Raw genomic sequence first — 23864 nt, 5'->3', positions numbered from 1 at the left:
CTGTCTTCATCCCTGATCTTTCTCTCTTTGGCTAGGTAACCATGTACTTCCTCTTCAGCAAGACACCTATATCTGTCTCACTATAAACTTTTCATCATAACCTCCTCCAATGCTGCCTCCCCTCTTAAAAGTTTTTGTCTTGCAAGTACTTGGTGACCCTGTCAGTGCAGGTGCCACTTAAATGCACTCAGTTCACACTGTAAGGTGGTTGGTGTTCGGAAGGGTATCCAGCTGTAAAACCTTGCCAAAACTGACCTCACTTGTACAGCATAAAAAGCACTACTCACCTTGCCTGTGCTTGTGCCACATAAAAAGCACTAAGTCCATTCTGCTGAGTCATTGGTGTTAAGAAGGGCATCCAGCTGTAAAAATCCAGCCAAAACAGTCACAGAAGTCTGGTGCAGGCTTTGGCCTAGCTGGCTCTTGTGTTACCGTCCCACCTATGCTAGCATGGAATGCACAGTCATTAGACTGTAGTCAATGTGGGGCAATGCATTGAACGGTTTAGAACAAATCAACCCCATTGTCTCTAAGTTATGAGGACAAAAACAAACCAGCACTGGTTTTCAGTTGATGGTGTGGGACAAACATAAACACAATGACACACACACAGATATATATGTATATAATGGGCTTTTGTCAGTTTCTTTCTGCCAAATCCACTCACAAGGCTTTGGTTGGCCCAGAGCTATAACAAAAAAATGCCCAATGTGCCATCCAGTGAGACTGAGCCCAGAACCATGTGGCTGGAAAGCCAATTTCTTACCACACACACATACACACACACACAAATATGCTGCTTTTAATTAGAGCTATGTCCCTTTATATGGAAGTTTACACTTTTAACTACTCTGGGGACCAATAAAATAAACTGCCAGTCGAGCACTGGAAGTTGATATGACTGACAATACACCATCCTCTCAAAACTTCTTGCCTTCTGCTTCAGAAATCAAAATCAGAAGGTTCACTTGCGTTCATGTTGAAGTGCATTAGAGAATGCTAGACTGCCCTATTTTGCCCTGGCTGGCCAGTATGGAAGCCAGGCATTAAATGATGATAATGAGGTAGAAAATATTCTATATATTTTCCTTTACAACACCTGCATATTTTCCTTCTCACTTGACGTAACCCTCCTCCTCAATGATTTTTACTACCTGTCTTTATAATATCCCATCCTCTTCATTCATTGCTTTTGTTGTAAATAAAGAACCGATTATTAAAATATTTTAGTGCTAGACTTAAAAGGACAACAAATAAGACTATCTTGTGGCATTTACTTATATAATTTTTTTTGCATAAGATTTTGAGTTTAAATTCTGCTGTGTTTGTTTATCTTTTCATTTCTTTGAGGTTAGAGTTCACAAAAGTGGAGGTGCAATGGCCCAGTGGTAAGGGCAGCCAACTCGCAATCATAGGATCGCGGTTTCAATTCCCAGACCGGGCGTTGTGAGTGTTTATTGAGCGGAAACACCTAAAACTCCACGAGGCTCCGGCAGGGGATGGTGGCGAACCCTGCTGTACTCTTCCACCACAACTTTCTCTCACTCTTACTTCCTGTTTCTGTTGTGCCTGTAATTCAAAGGGTCAGCTTTGTCACACTGTGTCACGCTGAATATCCCCGAGAACTACGTTAAGGGTACACGTGTCTGTGGAGTGCTCAGCCACTTGCACGTTAATTTCATGAGCAGGCTGTTCCGTTGATCAGATCAACTGGAACCCTCGACGTCGTAAGCGACGGAGTGCCAACAACAAGAGTTCACAAAGCCAGTTAAGTCCTGAGGAGAGGGTGCCAGGGAGATATAATTGACTATTCCCTGCTTCCTACCAGCCCAATTTATAGACTTGTCTATATTAGAAAGAAATAATTCTCTATTAACAGGATATTTATTAAAATCGACATTAATTACCACACCACAGACTATCTTTCCTCACATTCTATTAACATTTTACCACATTTTTGTTGTTATCCTTCATTTTAGACGGAAAAGAAGAAACTTCAGTAAACAAGCCACAGAAATTCTTAACGAATATTTTTATTCTCACTTGAGCAATCCATATCCTAGTGAAGAAGCAAAAGAAGAACTTGCCAGAAAGTGTGGTATTACAGTATCACAGGTGTGTAAATGCATTTATTTGATTACAGGTGCTTCCTGTTCACTGTTTTTGATTTTTTTTTAATTCATATTTTTATTAATCTTTTTTTTTTTTTGTATTTCATATACATACATAAAAACACAAACACAGTTACTTTGATTTCAGGCAACAGGTGGTGGTATTATTTTTGTTTAAAAGTTAATTAATTACTAGTGTTTTTGCTTTTCTATGCTCTTGAAATATGTGTATGTATGTGTATTATTTATAATGTATGCATTTATAGTGCATATATATTTATATATGATATATATTTATCTATATAACTTTTTTAGCCTTTTCAACAAGTCTCTTCTAATTGTCGATCAATTCTTCACCTGTGACAGTTCTGCTGTGTTAGCTAAGCCAAAAATGAAATACAAAAATGTCATTGATATCTTTATAATCATTGGTAGAAATATTTTTACACTTGCAATTATAGAATTTTCATTAAACCATGAAAGAAACTGTTGTTGAGCTCCAGGTCAGTTCTGTTCAAGCAGATCTATAATTAAAGACATCATAAGCAAAGATGTAGTTGTGTGGGAAGAAATTTACTTCCCAACCACATGGTTCTAGGTTCAGTCTCACTGTATAGCATCTTGGGCAAGTATCATCTACTTAAGCCCGAACCAACCAAAACCTTGTGAGTGGATTTGGTAGCTGAAAGAAGCTTGTCTTGTCTTGTGTGTGTGTGTGTGTGTGTGTGTGTGTGTGTGTGCGTGTTGCTAAGTAGGCCATGGAGTTTTTATCATTCCAGAATTGATAAGAATGAAATTCCACTTAACTACTGAAGTAGATTTTATCAACTAATTCATGGCATAGTAACTATTTATTGTTAGGGATTTGTAGAATATTTTATTGACTTCCCTGTATACTATTTCCAATAGTAGACTTGTTTGGAATCCAGACGTCAGAAGAAAGCCACCAAGCAGATAGGTATGGCAGCTGAAACCAGCTTAGGTTGGCTGTGGTTGAGATGAGACCATTATATATATACCATTAATAACGATCAGTAATTAAACAGATAATACTGCTCATACTCTCTTTTACTTGTTTCAGTCATTTGACTACGGTCATGCTGGAGCACCGCCTTTAGTCAAGCAAATCAACCTCAGGACTTATTCTTTGTAAGCCTAGTACTTATTCTATTGGATCTCTTTTGCTGAACTGCTATCACATTTTCTGTGATATTGCAGGAATATTTTCTTAGTTTAGAAATCATCCAAGGTGCAGTATTGGTATGAGAATAGGGGCTTTTTCTTTTTTTTTTTTATGTTCACTTTGAACATATAATTAAAGTTAAACGGTACCTGATGCTTATATGTGTAGGAGTAATGATGAAAGTATATGTGTGTAAGAGAGGTCATATGTGTGTAATATGGCTAATAGTTTATCTGAAATTACAAATATGGTTTTGTGTAGATTTGTAGTTGTGTGTAGTTATACCGCCATATATTGCTATGTGTGTGTGTTACTGTGTGTAACTATGTGTGGTTGTGGCTATATGTCTTGTGTTTTATCTTCAGTGTGTCCCAATACTATGGGTACCACTGAAGAAGTTAAGCTTCCTAAAACCAACTTGGTAGCAACAGTTAAGTAGATCCTCCTTGTATCTATCAAACACACAATGGCCAGAGGTTACTGGATTTTTCAGAGCTGGTGATTAGACTTGTAGAAAATGTACTTCACTCTAAACATACATGCTCTTGCTCAATCATGTTTTCACAAAGTAGAACATTACTATGTTGCAAATATGATGAATGTGAATGCTATTACACCCACACACATGTATGTATGCATAAATATGTGCGGGTATATATGAATATATGCATGTATGATATGTATATATGTGAGTGTGTGTGTGTGTGTTTATATACACATGCATGCATAAATGTATATATATATATATATATATATATATATATATATATAAATATGTATATGTCTGCCTATCTACTTATCTATCGATAGATAGACGATAGACAGTAAGCTGTTGAATGGAAAGATGACAGTGGAACATACAGAAAACAAAAAACACACAAAGGACATAGACATGCTCAATCCTCATCAGTTAGCAACCAAAAATCTTCACAATTTCAATACCTTTATGATTTTCAGTATGTGTGTGTGTGTGTGTGTATGTGATATATACACACACACATACAGAGAAAGAGAGCAACAGCTGAAGGTTGCAAATGATTCAGTTTCTGTACCTGTGGTGTGAATATAAGATGATTATGAGAGCCATGTTGTATAGTGAATATTGAAGTTACCAAGAAAGTTGAATTTTGGCTGGAGTGAGGTGACACAGATATCCTTGATTGAAGGTGAGTTATGATCAAAGAGTTGTTGGGGATTGAAGACGAGGGGCAAAAGATGGGTAAAAAAAATGAGAGATGGTTTCTTACTATAGAGGAACCACACTACTACTTAAATTTTAGAAGAGAGGGTGAGAGCGATTGAATAATAGGATGTAGAGTAGGGGGTAGCAGACAGTATGGAATAGTAATGATGAGAGAGGGATGCTGTTAATTAAGTTGCAGGAGTAGATGGGAAAATAGAAGTAGGCATAGTGCATGATGATGGTGAGAAATGTATGGTTGGGTGTAGTGATAATTGTTGACTCATTGTGGAAATGGTCAATGGAAGTGTGGATAGAGTGAACAGTATTAATGGATGAAGAGTGGATATTGTGTTCAAATTCTACCAGTGTACACTTTGGCTCCTTATCCTTTCAGGGTCAATAAATAAGTACCAGTTGTGTACTGGAGTCAATTCATTTGACTACACTCTACTACTCTTCCCTACTTCCACCTGTAATTTTTTTGTCTTTTACCAGTACAAGCCAACGTGAGAAACCATTATTATTCTATATTTTACAAAAAAAAAAAAAAAGAAAAATGCTGTATTTATTTCCCTTTCACCTCCTATCTTTGGTATTTATTTTGCTATGACTAAATACTGGAATTTCTATATTAAAAACTATTTAAGGAAAGGACATTGGTTGGAACTAGTGCCATGCCATTCATATGACAGACATTTATACTGTTTGCACTTGGCATATTGGGGGAATAGATGGCACTGCCATTTCAGTGAGGAAGTTTAAAAAGTTTTAGTTTTAAGCTAAGTGTGCAAATTAAATTAAATCCCATCTTTACTCACTAGCCCTTTGCAAAGGTTACACAGACTGAATGCCTTTGTTTAAAGTTTAAACACAGTTTTAAATAAACTTAGCCCATTCAATGATCTATTCACCAAATGCCAAAGAATACATGTCAGCTGATCTGCTATTTACAAAAATTACACCTCCCACCATTATTGTTTTGTTTTTGTTTGTTTTTTCTATCCCCAACAAATTACATGAGGCCTAAATTTCTATATTTGAAAATAGTGGACCTCCTGTTTAACCCTCTCAGAATCAGCCTGCTTTAAACTACTCCTGATGAAGTGTTCATAAACCTTAGCCAAAACTTTGTTATATGATGAATGACATAATGAGAGATTTGTACCAACATAAGACAAGCAGTACTTAAGCCAACACCAGAGGCTCTATGCAGTCACTCAACCTGCTAGAAACAGTAGAAGCAGCAGCTCAGTCTCTCTCAAATTGCATCCTACTGTCTTACATGAGGGAAAGACACATTAGATAATGCAATCCTACAAACACTGTTTGAATAACTAAAAGACAAGGAAATCATAGTTGGAATGTCTTTCAATCATAGGCCTGCTTGATCAGAATTAACCTGAAAATTAAACAACAGCAACTAAGATATAAAGTGTTATTTTTTAAACTCCTCAAACAGTTTGATCGTATTGAAAAATTGAAAAAGTAATTGCAACAACCATCCTTCATTAAGAATGTAGCTCAGAATGGGCTAAGCCAAGTTTTGTTGTTACTCAGCTTAACAAAGAGAGCTATCATATCTCTTTCAAATCACATTTTATAGTCTTAGAAAAAACTGGAGTGATCATTGCTAGAGCTAGAGTAAAATAATTCTGAATTGCTTCAGGTTGCCTACTATAACAGCAATGTTGTTTCACTGTTTTTCTTGTCATGTACTTCAGGCATCACTTTGCTCATGCTTTTGCAAGCAAATACGCTGTTGATCCTTTTATCTTTGACCCAGCTCAATATCAAAGAAGAGGATAGAGCTATATCTTGATTCTTTGACTGCTCTCAATGGAAGCAAAGCTGATAATGCAGCATTTAAATTAACAGTGGGGAAAGGCATATTACCTCATGCCCTGGCAATTCTGCTGTTGTAATGAGGTACTATACTGGTATGTTATGTCATTGATTTTGGGAAGACAAACACTAAATGTTGGCCTGGTAGAATTTGAACTTAGAAGGTAAAAAGTACAAACACTGTAAAGCGTTTTGTCTAACCCTCAGGGATTCTGCCAATCCACTGCCTTAAAATAACACGAATAGAATACTTGTGTAGCAATCTAATCCAACCCCCTCACTTGTATCGTGCATTTAAACACTGCTTTTTGTTGACCGCCATATTCAGAGCTGACCATCTTTTTCTGTTGTGGTCCTTTGATGATTGTATATCCCATTTCAAGTTCTCTCTCAATTGCGGATCATTTGATATTTTGATCTTAAAGAGCAGCAGAAATGGATGACACAACCATGCAGTTAACTAGAGAATTGAAACTGTTACCGATCCTGCTGCACCTACAAAGTCTCCTCACAAGCATGGAAGTAGCAGTATTTCATCTTTGCCAATGTGTGCTTGATTACATCACCACTATCACACCTACCACCACCCCTGAAATTGAAGATCTGTAATTCCCATTGCTGGAGAAGAAACATATGCCATGAAGCTTTATAGTGGAGCTGGAGGTGTGTATTTCCCTACATAGCTATATTTGCTGCCAGGACAATGGATCCAGGAACAAAGGAGAGCCAAAATTATTGGTATCTCTTTCCAGCTGCAGAAAACTCCTGGAACTCTAATCCAGTTTGTTGGGAACTTCATTAAGTTAATAACTACAGTTTGTTTTTCTTTTTGAATGCACTCCTCTAGCTTTTGATTTCCTATATACATCCAGAAGGCAACAGGGCAGTGTAGGTAAATTGCTCCCACTATGGCTAAGGAGCCCCATCTAGCCCTTTTTTTTTGCTTGGTTTTCTAAGGACTAGGTGTCCATCTTTCCCAAAAATATTTCACAGAGTACTTGTTCACTACTTCAGTATTCCTGTGTCCACCCACACAATATTACTGGGTACTCATTAATTCTATGCTGGGTTCAATCAACTTTTTGACAGCCCCTATTTTTGACGTGCTAGGTTTCTAGCAGCCTGCCTGAGGTACTGTTTTACTTACCAATCACCTGACCATGTAACAGGTTGTGTTACATTACATGTTACTAGTTGCATCCAAAGCAACCTGACACAAATGCATACACAGAAACAAAGATACATTTACCTTGAGACAGTGAAACACATACACACTCATACACACATCTGAAAATGCACTCTACATACACACATTATGGAAGTCGATTTGTGACCAAGTAACAACAGCCCAACTATACATACATGCATGCATCTATGCACAGATGCAGTAAGTTACGTTCACATACACATAGAAAAGCAGCCATAATCATACAATCTTTAGATACAAATGAACACAAAAATGTAGAAACTTCTAGATACACCAATACGCCTATATTCTTTTATTTAAATTTGAAGATAGTATTCCAATATGGTTGCATTAAAACCCACCTCGCTTTCCAACCACTTGGTAACCACACCTTCAACTGATGTTAATTTAGGTTGCCATCAGGAAGATACTTCACTCTTGTTCTACGCACACATTCTACCAATTTTTATTTACATTTATTCTACCCAATCTTGAAAATAAAGACCAGATGGAAACATTTTTATTAGAGCACCTACTCAATAAGATAACTCATGAGCTAACACACATATATCTATGTGTGTGTGTATATAAATTTATGTATATATATATATATATATATATATATATATATATACATACATAAATTTATACATACATAAATTTATATATATATACATACATAAATTTATATACACACACACATAGATATATGTGTGTTAGCTCATGAGTTATCTTATTGAGTAGGTGCTCTAATAAAAATGTTTCCATCTGGTCTTTATTTTCAAGATTGGGTAGAATAAATGTAAATAAAAATTGGTAGAATGTGTGCGTAGAACAAGAGTGAAGTATCTTCCTGATGGCAACCTAAATTAACATCAGTTGAAAGTGTGGTTACCAAGTGGTTGGAAGGCGAGGTGGGGTTTAATGCAACCATGTTGGAATACTATCTTCAAATTTAAATAAAAGAATATAGGCGTATTGGTGTATCTAGAAGTTTCTACATTTTTGTGTTCATATATATATATATATATATATGTATATATATATATATGTGTGTATGTATGTACATATATCTATGTATGTGTGTGTGTGTATATATATATAGATATATATATATTAATACCTTGTACGATATATTGTACACGTAAGGCCTAAAGAAAACAAAAATGACAAGAATGGTCACAGTTGAGATTCCCTCAAATGCATGTCTGATCAATGATGCCACCAGGCCTGGTGCTTAACATTAAAAGCAATAACTACCTTCATTTCTGTTCCCTTCCATCTCTCTCCTCACTATGTGTGTGTATGCACATGCACGTGCGTGCTTGGATGTATGTGTGTACTTTGGCCAATAGCAAGTTTTTAAAAAAAATCTATAACTGCTGTATGAACTGTTTCAGCTAAATTTTAACATGATTATGTCTTATATATTTGGAAATCTTCCTGGAGCTAAGAAAATCACTGTTTCAACTTGTTATACACAAGCATCCTCACCCTGCCATCTTCTCTCCCTATTTCGTTCACTTCCACCATTGCTTTCTTCTCTCTACTACTACTCAAATCCCCTTTTCCAAATCATTAATTTAATTTCTCACATCATTTCTGCCCTTTTCACTTAAGGTGAGAGATCGTTGTTGTCATTCACATCAGCACTGGTCACTCATATTGGCGTATATTCATAAAGTTTGCAAACTTACTGGGAAAGCTAGCACTGCCTGTTGCTATGGCAAACAATTTACTGGTATCAATATTAATTAGTTATACATTAAGATTCAATGTAGCTGTGCACACATATCTGTGTGTGTGTTTGTATGATATATGCAGTCGAAAAATGCATATATCACACATACGTGTGCATGTGTGTATCTATCTGTCTATATACATGTTTAATTGAATGTTTGCATGATGTATGCATTTCAAAATTGCATATATATATTTGTGTGTGTATATATATATATATATATATATATATATATATATATACACACACACACACATGGATGCTCACACATTCTAATATATAGATGGAAAAATGAATGTAAAGTGTTGGTGAATCAGAATGACTAAAAGGTGGATAGAGGTGGGGTTATATGAATTAAGGAATTATGTGCTTGTTTCCACCAAAGTTGTTTCTTTGTATGCTCTGTTCAAGACACTCTTGTCAAGTTCGTTCAGCTAAGTTTTTAATTAATCATCATCACCACCATCACTTAACATCCACCTTTCCATGCCTGTATGAGTCAGATGGAAATCATTGATGTAGATTTTCTTCAGCTCGATGCCCTTCTTGTTGCCACCCCCTACCCCACATATTTCCGGGCAAGGTAATATTTTTCCCTGACCAGACATTTTCCATGAAAGACTGGAAATGAACAACCTCGCTTGTATAACTGTGATGCTTATCTATAGCATCTATGGCCATCATGATGCCAAGACAAATGGTACACATAAGCACACACATCTTCATCATCATCATTTAATGTCTGTTTTCCATGCTGTCATGAGTTGGATGGTTTCACAGGAGCTGGTGAGCTTGAGAACACGCATATACAATGTGTTCTTTTAGGTTTCAGTCTACCAGATTTGCACACAAGGCATTGATTAGCCTGGGGCTATAGTAGAAGACCCTGTGTGTGACTGAATCTGAGCCCACTTGGTTAGGGAGTAAACTTCTCAATAATACACCCATTTTACTTTTTCATCACTTAGTTTGTTTTATCTTTGTTTTGTCATGCTATTTTGCCTTCTTGAAAACCTGGCAAATTTTATACTTCTTGCAATAAATCATCATTATTTTTTTTTTATATACAAGGTGCTGTTACTTTTAGATAACATATTTCCAGGATTACATTATCTTGGCTATACAATTTTCTTTTTAACAGAGTGGTTTCTAATAGATCAAGCATCCACCTGACTGTCCTGCCTTGGTTCAAAAGATTTTTCTGTTGTTTCTCTTGTAGAAGTAAATGTATAGTGAAAAAATTATTATAAGGGAATGAATTTACAGAATCATTAGAGCTTCAACAGCAGACTTCAGTACAAATGTTGATCATTTGGCTTTACCCCTCCTCTCAAAATTGTTGGCTTTGTGTTTAAATGAGAAACAATTATTATTATTATTCAGTGGTCTTATTTTCATCACATCCTTTCACTACACTTCTGAGTGCAGCTCTGTGTACCTTGGGTATGTGCTGTGGTTTGTTGTGATGCTCATACTGTATTGAAAGTGTTTTACATAGGATGTGTGCAATGCTTAGTAGTGCTATTTTCTGTATGTTATACATATTTGTTAGTCCTGATGTTTTTGTTATGTATTTGTCTGAATATTTTTTTATCATACTTGATGTACCTACTATATATTGCATATATAACTTTTCTATGTAAGATTTTGGGTGGTGCATCCAAAATCCAGTCATTATTTTTGGGGGTTTCCTGTCTATTTTGATTAGTTCATGTAGAGTCCAGTTAAGAATATTCTACCTGTAACTTATAACTGAGACAGCTAGAGTGTTGATGCCTATTATCTTGTTTCTCACATTGAGCTCTGTTTTCAGTATTAATCTAACTCGTCTATAGTATTCTTTTTATTTTCTCTTTCATTTGTGTGTGTTGTATCGTGTCTAGTTCATTGATTCCTAAGTATTTGTATGTTTGGTTTTGGTCTAATTTTCTTATTTCATTCGCTTTATCTAGTGTGATGTTGCTTCTCTTAACTAGTTTTCCTCTTTTCAAGGTTGCTTTGGTACATTTTTGTAAGCCAGATTTCATGTTTATTTCTTTGGTAAATCAATGTACTCTCTGTAGTAATGTTTCCAGTTGTTTATCATTTGTAGTGTACAGTTTTAGATCATCCATATATAAGAGGTGGCTGATTGTTTTGACATAACAGTAGTATCCACATCCAGCTTTGTTTAGCATGTCAGATAAAGGTATCAGTGCCAAGCAGAAAAGGAGTAGAGAGAGTGTGTCGCCCTGGAATATTCCTCTTCTAATGGGGATGGCTTTGATTTTTATGAGTCCCTCTTTTGTCTGGAGCTGTAGCATTGTCTGCCATTTATTCATGGAATGTTTTATATATTTTATGATTATTGGTGCTACTTTGTTCATAGCTAGTGTTTCTAGGATCCATATGTGAGGAATGCTGTCTAAAGCCTTTCAGTAATTCATCCAGGCCATACTTAGACCCTTCTCCTTTCTGCGGTTGTCTTCATTTATGGCTTTATTGATCAGTAGCTGATCTTTACAGTCGTATAATCCCTTGCAGCATCCCTTATGCTCTTCTGAAAACAGGTTGTTTTCTTCCAGATGCTTGCTCGTTCTCTGTGATATTGCAGTAAAGGCTTTGTAAATTGTAGGGAGATAAGTTATCGGTCTCTTGTGGGTTTGTCGTTTCAGTGGATTTGGGAATTAGGATAGTTTTCCCTTCTGTAAGCCATTCAGCCAGTGTCTCTGGCTCTGCTAATATTTCATTAAATTTCTCAACCAGCTTTTTATGTGTTTCTGTTAGGTATTTTAACCAGAAGTTGGGGATCTTGTCATGCCTGGGTACCTTCCTGTTGCTTAGTTTTTGCAGTGCTTGGTTGACTTCTTTCTTGGTAGAATTATTTGGGGTTGGAGTTGAACTGTTTGTTTTGTTCAAAGAAACATTGGCATTTCCCATACTGGCAGATTTTTTGTGCTTTGGCAAGGATATCTTGCTTTAACTGTTCTTTTACCTCAAGTATACCTTGTTCTATAATTTTGTATTTACATAGTATTTTTCTTCTCTTTTTGTTGCTTAGTAGTGTTGATTGTTTGCTTGTTTCATTAAGGATTGACAGATCCTTTCTCTTATTTTCTATTTTTGTCTGGATATTATTCATCCACAGGGTTTGTTTGGATGGGTTTTAGTGGGTATTCAGCTACTTTAGTGTTCACAGAGGCTGTTGCATATATTATTTGTTTCTGTGGTTATTAGTTCTTCGATTGCCAGGTATTGCTATTTATTATTGATGTTGTTTTATTATCAATTTTACTTTTTGGGAGGTACAATCAGTGGTCCATACTGAGATCTGTGGCTTTCAATTCTTTGATTATGCTCATTTTATTATCATTAACATCATCATCATTATTATTATTATTATTAATGGTAGGTTGATTGGTAGAATCATTAGTTTCAGAAAAATGCTTTGCAGTATTTGTTCTGGCTCTTTACCTTTCAGTCCATGTAGCATCAAACTAATTTGTCCTCAATATCACACCTTCAGAATGCTAATTCCTAAATTAAATAGCATTATTGTTAAGTGTACAGATATACAAAGCCCAATATACTCATCATGACTGACCACCTGATAAGGGTATATCAGGCACATGCATCATAACCATATGTGTGTGACTTGCTAACCTCATATCAAGATAAACTGCTTGTGGCCTTGCAGGTGCGTCTCGATTAGAATTTTCTTCAGATCAAGTAGACCATTTCACTTAAAAAGGTCCCAGAATATGAGTTGTTTGAGGATGATGAACAAAACATCCATGTTTCCTAAGGTCAATTATTCAAACCCCAAAGAATTCTTCTCAACACATGGCTATGATGTTCCCCCACTACTCCTGTTTGTGATCAGAAATTAACATATTGTCAACTGGTTAAGGTCAAGCAACTGACAAGCAAATTTGTGGCATTGAGCAGAATATTTGTTGTAGCCCAAGGCAAAACATGTACATGTTAACACTTCCAAATAGCTAAGATCAGAAGCCACTTGAGCCACTGCCTGTAATCTTATTATTATGACAGTGAGCTGACAGAATCATTAATGCATTAGACAATGTTTAGCAGCATTTCTTCCAGATCTTTAAATGCTGTTGCGAAGGTCAACTTTACCCTTCAATCCTTTTGGTGTCAATAAAATACTAGTCAAGCACTGGGGTCAATGTAATTGACCTGCCCTCTTACCTCAAAACTGCTGGCCTTCTACCAAAAAGTTTGGAACCATTAAAGGTGGTGAGTTGGCAGAATTGCTAATGTATTGGTGAAAATGCTTCACAGTTTTTCTTGTGGCTTTTTATGTCCCAAGTTCAAATTCTACTGCTGTTCATTTCGTTTTTTATCCATCTTTTCAGAGTCAATAAAATAAGTCCAATTAGAGCACTGAGGTCAGTGTAATCAAGGTCAGTGTAATATCAAGCTTGCAGAATTGTATGTCAGACAAAATGCTCAGCCACATTTCCTCCAGCTCTTTACGCTCTGAGTTCAAATCCCACCAATGTCAACATTGCCTTTCATTATTTTGGCCTTGATAAAATAAAGTACCAGTTGAGCACTGAGGCCATTATAAATGACTAACCACTTCCAACTAAAAAAAATTACTGGCCAATGTTTGTGCCAAAATTTGAAAGAATTATCATTACTGTTATTGTTAAAGGTGGTGAGCTGGCAGAATCATTAGCACATTGGGCAAAATACTTAACAGTATTTCACCCGTCGCTATGTTCTGAGTTCAAATTCCGTCAAGGTTGACTTTTACTTTTTGGGGTCAATAAGTTAAGTACCAGTCAAGTACTGGGGTCAATGTGATTGACTGTCCCCTTCCCGTCAAATTCCAGGCCTTGTGCCTATAGTTGAAAGGATTATTATTGTTGTTGTTGTTAAAGGCAGCAAACTGGCAGAATCATTAGCATGCAAGGCAAAATGCTTAGCGGCATTTCATCCGTGTTTACGTTCTGAGTTCAAATTCTGCTGAGGTCGACTTTGCCTTTTATCTTTCCAGGGTCAATAAAAGTAAGTACCAATTGAGTACTGGGATCAATTTAATCGACTGTCCCCCTCACCCAAAATTTCAGGCCTTGTGCCTATAGTACAAAGGATTATTATTATTATTATTATTATTATTATTATTATTATTATTATTATTATTATTATATTTCCACCGAGATTGACTTTGCTTTTCATCCTTTCAAGGTCAGTGAAATAAGTACCAGTCAAATACTGGGGTTGATTACATCAACCAGCTCCCTCTCCCAAATTTCAAGCCTTGTGCCTATAGTGGAAACAGTTGTTATTATTGGTGTTGTTAGTTATTATTATTATCGTTATTATTATTAATATCACAACTAGTAGCAATAGTGGAATATATTTATTTATTTATTTAAGGATGTTTTGAAAGTGTTACTTTATATTATCTAAACTTATAACACATGTTTCCATCTGATTTAAACACTTGCAACTCTTGAATTTTGGAGGGTAAAAGGCAAAGAAGAAAAACAAACATTCCCTTCGCATCCCTTATTATATCACCATCACCACCACCACCCCTTAGTTCATATCTGCTGTGAAATAAGTTTCTAGTTTCTTCCATAATACATTTTTTTTTTATCTTTGGATAACTCATATTTGCCAGTTTATATAACTAAGCAGCCTGATATGGGGTCAATTTTATGTGTGAGAAAGCAAGCAAGAGTTTATAGTGAGTTGGGTCATTGGTGTCGCTGCCAATTATTGTAAAAATCTGTCTCACTTTATTGTTGTTGTTTTTTTTTTCTTTTTTTTTTTTGCCGCTGCCACTGTCTGTTATGTATATGCGTATGTGAGTGAGTAATCATGCAAGTGTGTGTGTGTATTTATATATATTCTCATATATGATAATATATGAATTCATATATAAACTTATTTGTATGTAGGCATGTGTGTGTGTGTGTGTGTGTGTTGGGAGTTTTTGAATTGCTTAACCAACGAAAGAGTATACTTACACATATTCTATACACAAATAAAACACATACACACGTGTATATGTGTGTGTGCACACGTGCACACATTTGTTTTCTCTGCATTTCAGTATGTATACATTTACAAGATATTTGTAGTATTTTTGTTTTCTTATTGTTTCTTAGTTTAAGGCGATTAGCTGAGAAACCAAAGGCACAAAAAAAAAAACAAAAAAAACCACTTTATTTCATCATACATATTTCCATATTGATTCTTTTCAAATAGTTATTGTTTTTCAACCCCAGGCTAACTCCTGTCCACTAGACCTATAATTAAAGGTGTTCATGTTCAGATTCCCTTATCTGATATATCTTACCCTATTGTAAAATGGTCAGCAATGATTTGATGTAGATTTGGCTAATGTATCTACATGGTTGTTTCATGATATAGAAGCTCTCTTGTTAGTGTGTTGTAGGTTAATGTTAGTAATGTGAGTACAGGTTGTGTTAGTAATGTGAGTACAGTATTACTGTAGTTGTACTGCTGTTTGTCAGATCTAATCAAGTAGACCACCTTAATTTTATTTATTTATTTTTTGTTCTGGTGTAGTCTATCTAAAAGATTATTATTCAATATGCTCTGTGATTTTTAAGATTGTAGAGTGTGGTCTCAAGGACATAGTCAATGTGAGAAGTTTTTAGTGGCAGAAAAGAATACACTAGTGGTCGTGTTTGATTTGCAAGAAAAGCGTTCAGCAGATTGTGTGATGCTTGTGTTCAAAGTGTGATGAATGCTTGTGAAATAGGGTGCTTATTGAAGAGGATGTGCAAAGTATGCTCTGTTAGAGGATTAATGTTCGTGTGCAACAAAGTGTAAAACTGTCAGTCAGTCAATGCCTACTTTCTTTTTTGACCATCAATAGTATAGAAAGAATGTGTTTACATTCTTATTCTTCTTTAATTCACAATGATATTTGAATTTAATTTCTTATGATTTATGCTGTGTAAATAGACATCGTTTAGTTAATGACAAGCCACCAAAAGCACAAATATCCAAATTAGGCTATCCATCACTTTGTTAACCTAATTTATGGCTGCTTTATTAGCAGCTCATATTGATTAAGGAAAGAAGCCAGGTATGTTTTCCCTGAGGAGTAGGCAACAAACTGTAAAACAGTCTATCTGAAGACTTTGTTTTTTTTTCTAATACGTCAGTTATACAGAAAGAATGTGCTTACATTCTTTTAATATTTTCTTATAATCTATAGTGAGTTTTTGCATTATTTAAATTTATTTCAATTCTTCTGATTTATCTTGCATTCTGTGTAAATAGATAGACATAGCGTAAATGAGTTGAGGGAAAAGTTTGGTAGGTATAGGAAAAATCAAATTTAGCATACTAACGAGAAGACTTCACTGGCACAGTCACATGATACTTATGGAGGGTGAGATTGGATAAAGAAGTGCCAAGCAATCCAAAAAGAAAGAACCATCAGGAGAAAGCTCCTTGGATTATTATCATAACAGAGACATAAACACATAAACATCGGAAAAAATTTTTGTTCCTGACCTTTTTGCACCTTATCTATTATGACATTTGTAAGTAAACTGTTACTTTCATCAAAAACAACAAAATCAAGTATGTATGAATTTTATCGATGTATGTAAGAATAAAGTTGACCTCTTCCTTTTGTTCTGCATTCAAATATTAGTCTCAAGAGTGATATCACTTACAAGATCTCAAGAGGAGAATGTAGCAGCCCTCTCATTAAGTCCTAGATTGGACCAACTACATCTGCAAAAGCTTCAGTGCCCAATCAATCTTGAAGTAATATATTGCCTGAGTCTTTAACTGTAAAAATTTGATGGATTGAAGACAGACAGACATAATGTGCAAGGAAGAAATTGATATATCGTTGAGGGTATCACATCTAATGTCTTATCTACCTTTAATTCATTAATGACTTGTCACTTGAATAATGACTAGTGACCATTTTTCAATGAAAATTTGAATAAATTGATTTCAGACAAAAAAATTGCAACACATGGATCAGTGTTAATGCATGATACAGAATGATGTAACTGATAGAGGAAGACATTAAAGTTTTCTCCCTTGGATTAGGCAGTTCCGACTTCTTTTAAAACAAATATAAACAAGGCTGGTTAAATTCTTGTGGTTTTCAGATGTTACTGACAGACAGATGCAATGCTGTATAGATTCATGTTACACAAGATGTTAAGAGTGTAGGTGTTTTGGGTTTTTTTTGTTTGTTTTTGTCAGCAGCAAGAAGGGCAGTGAGATATTACTTAGCTGTCTTCCTGGCTGGATTCAGATTATATTGATTCCTGTTTCAAAGGTTATGTGTGTGTGTGTGTGTAAATTTTGGGCACACACACACATTCTCTCACAGAGTTCATTACACCACACAAATGCACATATATGCTCTCATATATGCCTATACATTCTTTTTTCCCCATTCTCAGTCCCTCTCTCACATACATTCTCACTCATAAATATAGAACCTGTAAACCAGGAGAGAGACTGACCTGATGGACAGACAGATCTGAAACAGTCTCTGCATGCTGTTGATGAGATCACAAATGGCAATGAAAGGACTTTGATAAACCTAATTGATTGAGCTGTTAACCAATTGGCAAAATGACAAATAAAGAAGTGTGTGTTTATTGCAGTCATAATGAATGACCCACTCATGATACAACTGTGTGAGTGTGTGTGTGTGTGTGATGTTTCTAAGAAGTGCATTAATGCATGGTTAATAATCAGTTTATGTTTCTGATTGGTAGTTGACTCTTTAGCACCAACACTTATATTCAGCTGCAAAAATCCAAACACCCAGTTCTAACATCAAGTAGAAATCTACATGACCATGAATTAAAAAAGAAAGATGTGAAATGTTGGACAATGGTTCAAATCCCACCCAGGACTACTTTGTCTTATCTATTAAATCAGTTCTGATCAAGCAGGCATGATTAAAATTCTTCCAGCCATAACCACTGGGTCATTTTGTTCTTCATGCATAGCCCATCTAAGACTACATTATCCAATGTGACCTTTCTTTGAATCAGTGGTGATTCAGTATGTGATTTGGCAACTCTTGTAGACTGAACGATATAATAGCCCACTTGTAGGCTTAACCCTTTAGCATTTAAACCAGCCAAATCTTGCCTAAATATTCTGCTTGTTTTATGTTCAAACCAACCAGATCTGGACTCATACTTATCCAGATATGTCATTCTAAAAATATACAATCATACTGAAATCCCAAAGCAACAAGATAATGCATAATTAATTCAAATCAGTGTGAATAAATAAGCATTAGATTTGGCAGAATAATCTGAATGGTTGAAGATCCAGTCAAATAGAAGATCAATTTGGTATGGAAACATCACCCTAGGTTGACCACAACCATTCGGAACATCAGTTTTTTTTGTTTTTTTTTTTCTCCAAATGTAATTTAAGTGCCTTCAGAGAATGCTACCATATTTCTCTAATTGTATTTATTGATTACATGTTTTTGGGGTTTTTTTTTGTATATTTTGTTGATTTTGGGTAATTTCATGCTGCTGTGCTATGTCATACAAACACTTATAAATATATTATTTAAACTAAATCATCCATGTGCTTTTTGTTGTTTGTTTGTTTATTTGTTTTTAACTGGTTGAAATTAAGGCAGTTGCCCATTACTTACACCTATCCAAATTCTTTAATGCCTTTGCTTAATTACATCAAAAATAAATTACCATCACTGTCAGTCAATAAATACGAGTAAATTATCTACTACACCCATCTAATGATTTCATAAATTCTATTTATTTATTTTTTATTTTATTTTCATATATTTTAATTCAGTTTTTGTCATAGCTATGGAAAAGGCAGTTTTTTTGCATCTGATGACAGTGCATGTGAGAAACACACACACACACACACACCCACACACCCACCCTCATCTGCATATATACTCTCCACCTTATCCATTGCTCTGAATTCATCACTGAATTTATGTCTGCCCACTTGTGTCTTATTTTCAATAAAATTGCATCCATTAAAACAAACCTATTTCAGTCATTTATAAAAACTCTTAACCTAACAGACACATACACACATATGCACACTGTCTCGTTTGCTCTTGTACTCTCATGAATGAATATATATAAATGTTCACACACACACACACACATACATATACCTCATTCACATATGTGATTCATATTTCAGATCATTTTAAAGTTCTGTTTAATGGTTTGTTTATTGAGCATTTCAGTTTACAGCACTTTTTAGAAATATTATTTTCAGATTCCTCTGTCTGTGTGTGTGTGTGTGTGTGTGTGTGCAGGAAGAGTGCATGTGCTTATGCTTGTGCAGGAGTGCATCTGGGTGGAGTAGTTTACTTCCGCTTCTCAAAATCTTTGGGTAAAATATCTCATTTCTCTTTTATTTATATATATAGTTGGTGGGAGGGGCTCCCCCTTCGCTCTTGTTTTGTTGTGTTCCAGTTTATTGGAATATGAAACTTCATTCATAACTAATCAGATTATGGAGATCTAGTTGCTGTTTCTTGCAGAGTAAATAGGCTCTCCTGTAAGACACAGTAATCGAGGTGTGTGTGGTTAATTTGCCTAACCACTAACCATATAGTTGTGAGTTCAAGCCCAACTACAACCACTGCCATTGTCTTATTTTTACTCTCGTTCTCTCTTTCTTTCTCTCCTTGTATGACATTTTATGGCTGAGTGATGTGGTCTGAGGAAGGAAATCTGGCTGTGAAAACAATTGTTTTAACTAGAAAAACATGGCTATTCTAATCATAGAGAAATAAATGTAAAATAGTAAAGGAGGAGAAATGATACGAAGAAGCAGCATGCGGATACTCATTTCAAGAAGTAACTATTCCTGAAGAAATGTAGCATTGAGAGAGAAAGAGAGCTGGAAGACCTTTGTGATTATAGATCTATCTGCTCTATCAGAGCTGATCTCTTTCATATATGTGAGTATATAGAAATGAGACAATGAGGTGATAATGGTGTCGATTATGATGACATCTTAAGAAACAAAGACAATTCAAGATGGTTACTGTTTGAGGCGCCTTTGATCAGTGGTCTGTTGGATCAGAGTGAGTGGGGTGGGTTGGCAGTGGCGCAGGGCTAGCAACAACTACAGCATCAATGATGTAGAAGTCTAGCTTCACCTCCATTGTTGCAATGCTTCTTGGTATGTTAGTTAGTTATGCTATTGTGGTGTTGGTTCTTTTTGCAACATATACTGGTAAAGAGCTCATAATTCTGATTAGTATTCAACATTCTATCCAATTCTATTGTCACTGTATCCCAAAATTGTTATTTTTGTTGTTGTTGTTGTTGTTGCTGCTGCTGCTGCTGCTGCTGCTGCTGTTGTTGTTGTTGTTGTTGTTGTTGTTGTTGTTGTTGTTGTTGTTGTTGTTGTTGTTGTTGTTGTTGGTAGTAGTAGTAGTAGTAGTAGTAGTAGTAGTAGTATCTAAGGCAGCAAGCTGGCAGAATTGTTAACTCACAAGGCAAAATGCTTGGTGGCTTTTTGTCTATCTTTGTGTTTTGAGTTCGAACTCTGCCAAGGTTGATGTTGCCTTTCATCCTTCCGGCATTGATGTAGAGCACTAGAGTCGATGTAACCAACTAGCCCACTCCCCCAAAATTTCAGGCCTTGTGCCTATAGTAAAAGGGATTATTATTATTTTCATTTCACTACTCAGAACTCTCAATTTCATTTACTCCAGTTAATTCTGTGAGAGCAGACAGCAACCTGTTGTTAAAAGTCTCACAGAGTCTCTTTCTATAATACTTAACACCCAAGTACCAATCTCAAGATCCTCGCTGTCCCCAATAAAGCTGTTTTCTGAGCATGTTCTGTCATTATTATTATTATTATTGAGTGAGAGAGCTGTGCATGCCATCAAATTGACACTGGGGTAAAATATACGAAACCCAGTATACCCATCGAATAAGGGTACACCAGGCACATGCATCACAACCATATGTGCATGCCATGGTGATCTCATATGAAGATAAACATTGCATGATTTTGCAGGTGGGGCCTGGTTAGAATTTTCTTCAGGTCGAGTAGCCCATCCCGCTCAAAAGGTCCCTGAATAAGAGTTGTTTAAAGATGTTGAACGAAACACCCATGTTTCCAGAGGTGAATTATCCAAACCCCAAAAAATTCCTCTCGACACTTGGCTATGATGCTTCCCCCACTACTTCTGCTCATGATCAGAGATGCACATATTGTCAGCCACTAAGGGACATACTCAAATGGTTAAGGTCAAGCAGCTGACAAGCAAGTCTGTGGTATTGAGCAGAATATTTGCTGTGGCCCATCTTTTATACCAAGACTAAACAATGTACATGATAGCACTTCCAGTCAGGTACTATATCAGGGCATGCCACAGTCTAGTACTGCATCAGGGCATTTATTATTATTATTATTATTATTATTATTATCCTAGACTGAAGGGGCAGTGTAAACAATAACTGCCTGAAGAATAATTGATAAATAGAAAATGATCGACTTATAAGGGAAAAAAACAACCTATGAATGAATTTATATCAATGGAGATGTGTGAATGGACACAATAATGAGATCATAATTACATGGACAAATATAAACTATATTTCTGCAGATAAACAGAAGGTGTGTGTGTGTGTAAATGTTTCTCTGTATGCATGTGTGTGTGTATACATATGTATGTATTTATAGACATACATACTTGGTTTGAAATATTTCACTCATAAAGCATCATGGTAGCTTTCATTTTCTGCTGACTAAGTCTGAAACCTAAACATTTGGAATCTACACTTCACTTAACATTACATTTGTTTACCCATGTATAACCGTAGATTCATTTTGTGTTGATATAGGGAGAGAAAAAGTGTGAAAGGGGGAAAAAGAAACTGTGTGTGAGTATGCATACACACACACACATATATACACACGTAATCTTAGTCTGGGAAGATCTGCAAAGATGTATGTATAATGTGAAAGAGAAAAAAAAAAAGGCCTCATTGTAAGTTGCTGTGAGAAACACAAAGGAGTTTCAGAGAGGTCTCAACTTTGAATACACACACTCACACACACACATGCATATTTTCCCCTAAGAAGCAATTACAAGGGAGATAATCATTTCTTCATAATGTTTGGCAGGATTGGGAATTTGGATTTGAAATTAAGAAATTATTAGGAAAAAGATGTAGAGAACTCACATATTTATTTATTTATTTATTCATTCTTTCATTCATTACTTACTACAAATTCCTTAAAATTTCTAGTCAAGTGATAATCATGTATATTACTGCATTTCATTCTTTATAGAAATCTCTTCAGCATGATATAACCTCATACACACACACACAAAATTACAACTAAAAATATTTTCTGCAATTTTTATATGGCTCATTTGAAATGTTTTACATGATCACTTACAAAATCTAAAATTCATTTTTCGTTTTTCTTTTTGCTAATTTTATTAATTTGCTTTTGTCTTTAAATTTTCTAACTTCTAGACATAGTGAAATTTCAGCTACTACAAAGTCTCTTGATCTATTTTACACAAAGAAAAAGAAAAAAAAAAAACGAAATTAAATGCATTATATACTGTTTAGTTTATTTGTTTAAGTAGGTGAAATTGCAGTATCAGAATGTAACAGTCATTTTACATTTTATTTTATTGCTTGAAAGTATGTTGGATTTTTTTAAAAATTTATGTTTGATAGTTTTTATTGTTGTCAATAATTTGTAACTTTGATCATTACATCATTTCTATGTATAATTCTTTCTGTGAATTCCAAAATCATTGTAAAGCTATTTTAACACAAAATTGTTTTCTGTTTGGCAAAACAAAAATAAAACACACATTTTGTTTTGCATGGTTTTTTTTTTTTTTTATGTATTGTTGTTATTCATCATTCTATGAATGACTTATGTAAACTATTTAACCTTTTCATTAATTGGTTCATGGTTATATACCTTCAGATATTAGTCACAGTATTGTTACATACGTATTTGGTAAAAAAAAATTTTTTTAAATAAGCGGGTATAAAAAGAAAGGAAAATTATGTCTGGCATATTTGTTCATAATAGTTGCCTTTGTTTGTCAATGGAATTAAGATGCAAATTATGCAGCATAATGCTCATCCAATGCATACAAGCATGGAAAAATGGATATAAAATGATGATAATGATGATCTGTTCAATTTCAGCAAATGAAATATGTTTCTCATATATATGTTTTTGTGTGAATTTGTGTTATATCATTTAATTGTCAATTCATCCTTCAATCTAGCAGGTTTTTGTTCTGCCACATGGTTGTTGTTACCTTTAACAGGGTTTATTCTGTTACAGGCCTTTGGATCAGACTTTCAGTTTGCTCTTTGCTGATGTTCGAGTTGGATATCAACCGCATCACCCTCATCAGTTTGGAAGAACCTACAGGGGTCATGGACACTGCTGTCATCATCTGACTAACTGATTAGAAAAACAAAAATTGAATTAGATATTAATGTTGTCTAATATTGGCACAAATGCAACCGAAGAGGGAAAGGGTGTTAGTCAATTAAATGAAGAGGAGACATTCATTCTGAAAATGTAATCCTGGAGACATTATATTTTGAACAAAGATATGATGAGCATTG

At 35.1% G+C, this 23864-nt stretch overlaps 1 protein-coding gene across 10 annotated transcripts in view; it reads left to right on the top strand.

Moving 5' to 3' along the window:
- LOC106874257 (pre-B-cell leukemia transcription factor 1) overlaps positions 1–23864 on the top strand; it is a 468039-nt gene that overhangs the window by 320088 nt on the left and 124087 nt on the right. For all 10 annotated transcript variants that reach the window (XM_089362202.1, XM_052972380.2, XM_089362162.1 and 7 more), the window contains exon 5: positions 1980–2115. In XM_089362202.1, coding sequence (XP_089218328.1) covers positions 1980–2115 — 136 coding nt within the window. The remainder of the gene's footprint in view (positions 1–1979; positions 2116–23864) is intronic.

This window comes from Octopus bimaculoides, chromosome 1 (genome assembly GCF_046866305.1).
Source record: "Octopus bimaculoides isolate indiv1 chromosome 1, ASM4686630v1, whole genome shotgun sequence".
Lineage (NCBI taxonomy): Eukaryota > Metazoa > Mollusca > Cephalopoda > Octopoda > Octopodidae > Octopus > Octopus bimaculoides.
Note: the sequence above shows the minus strand (reverse complement) of the source record. Positions and strands in the feature narration are given on the sequence as shown.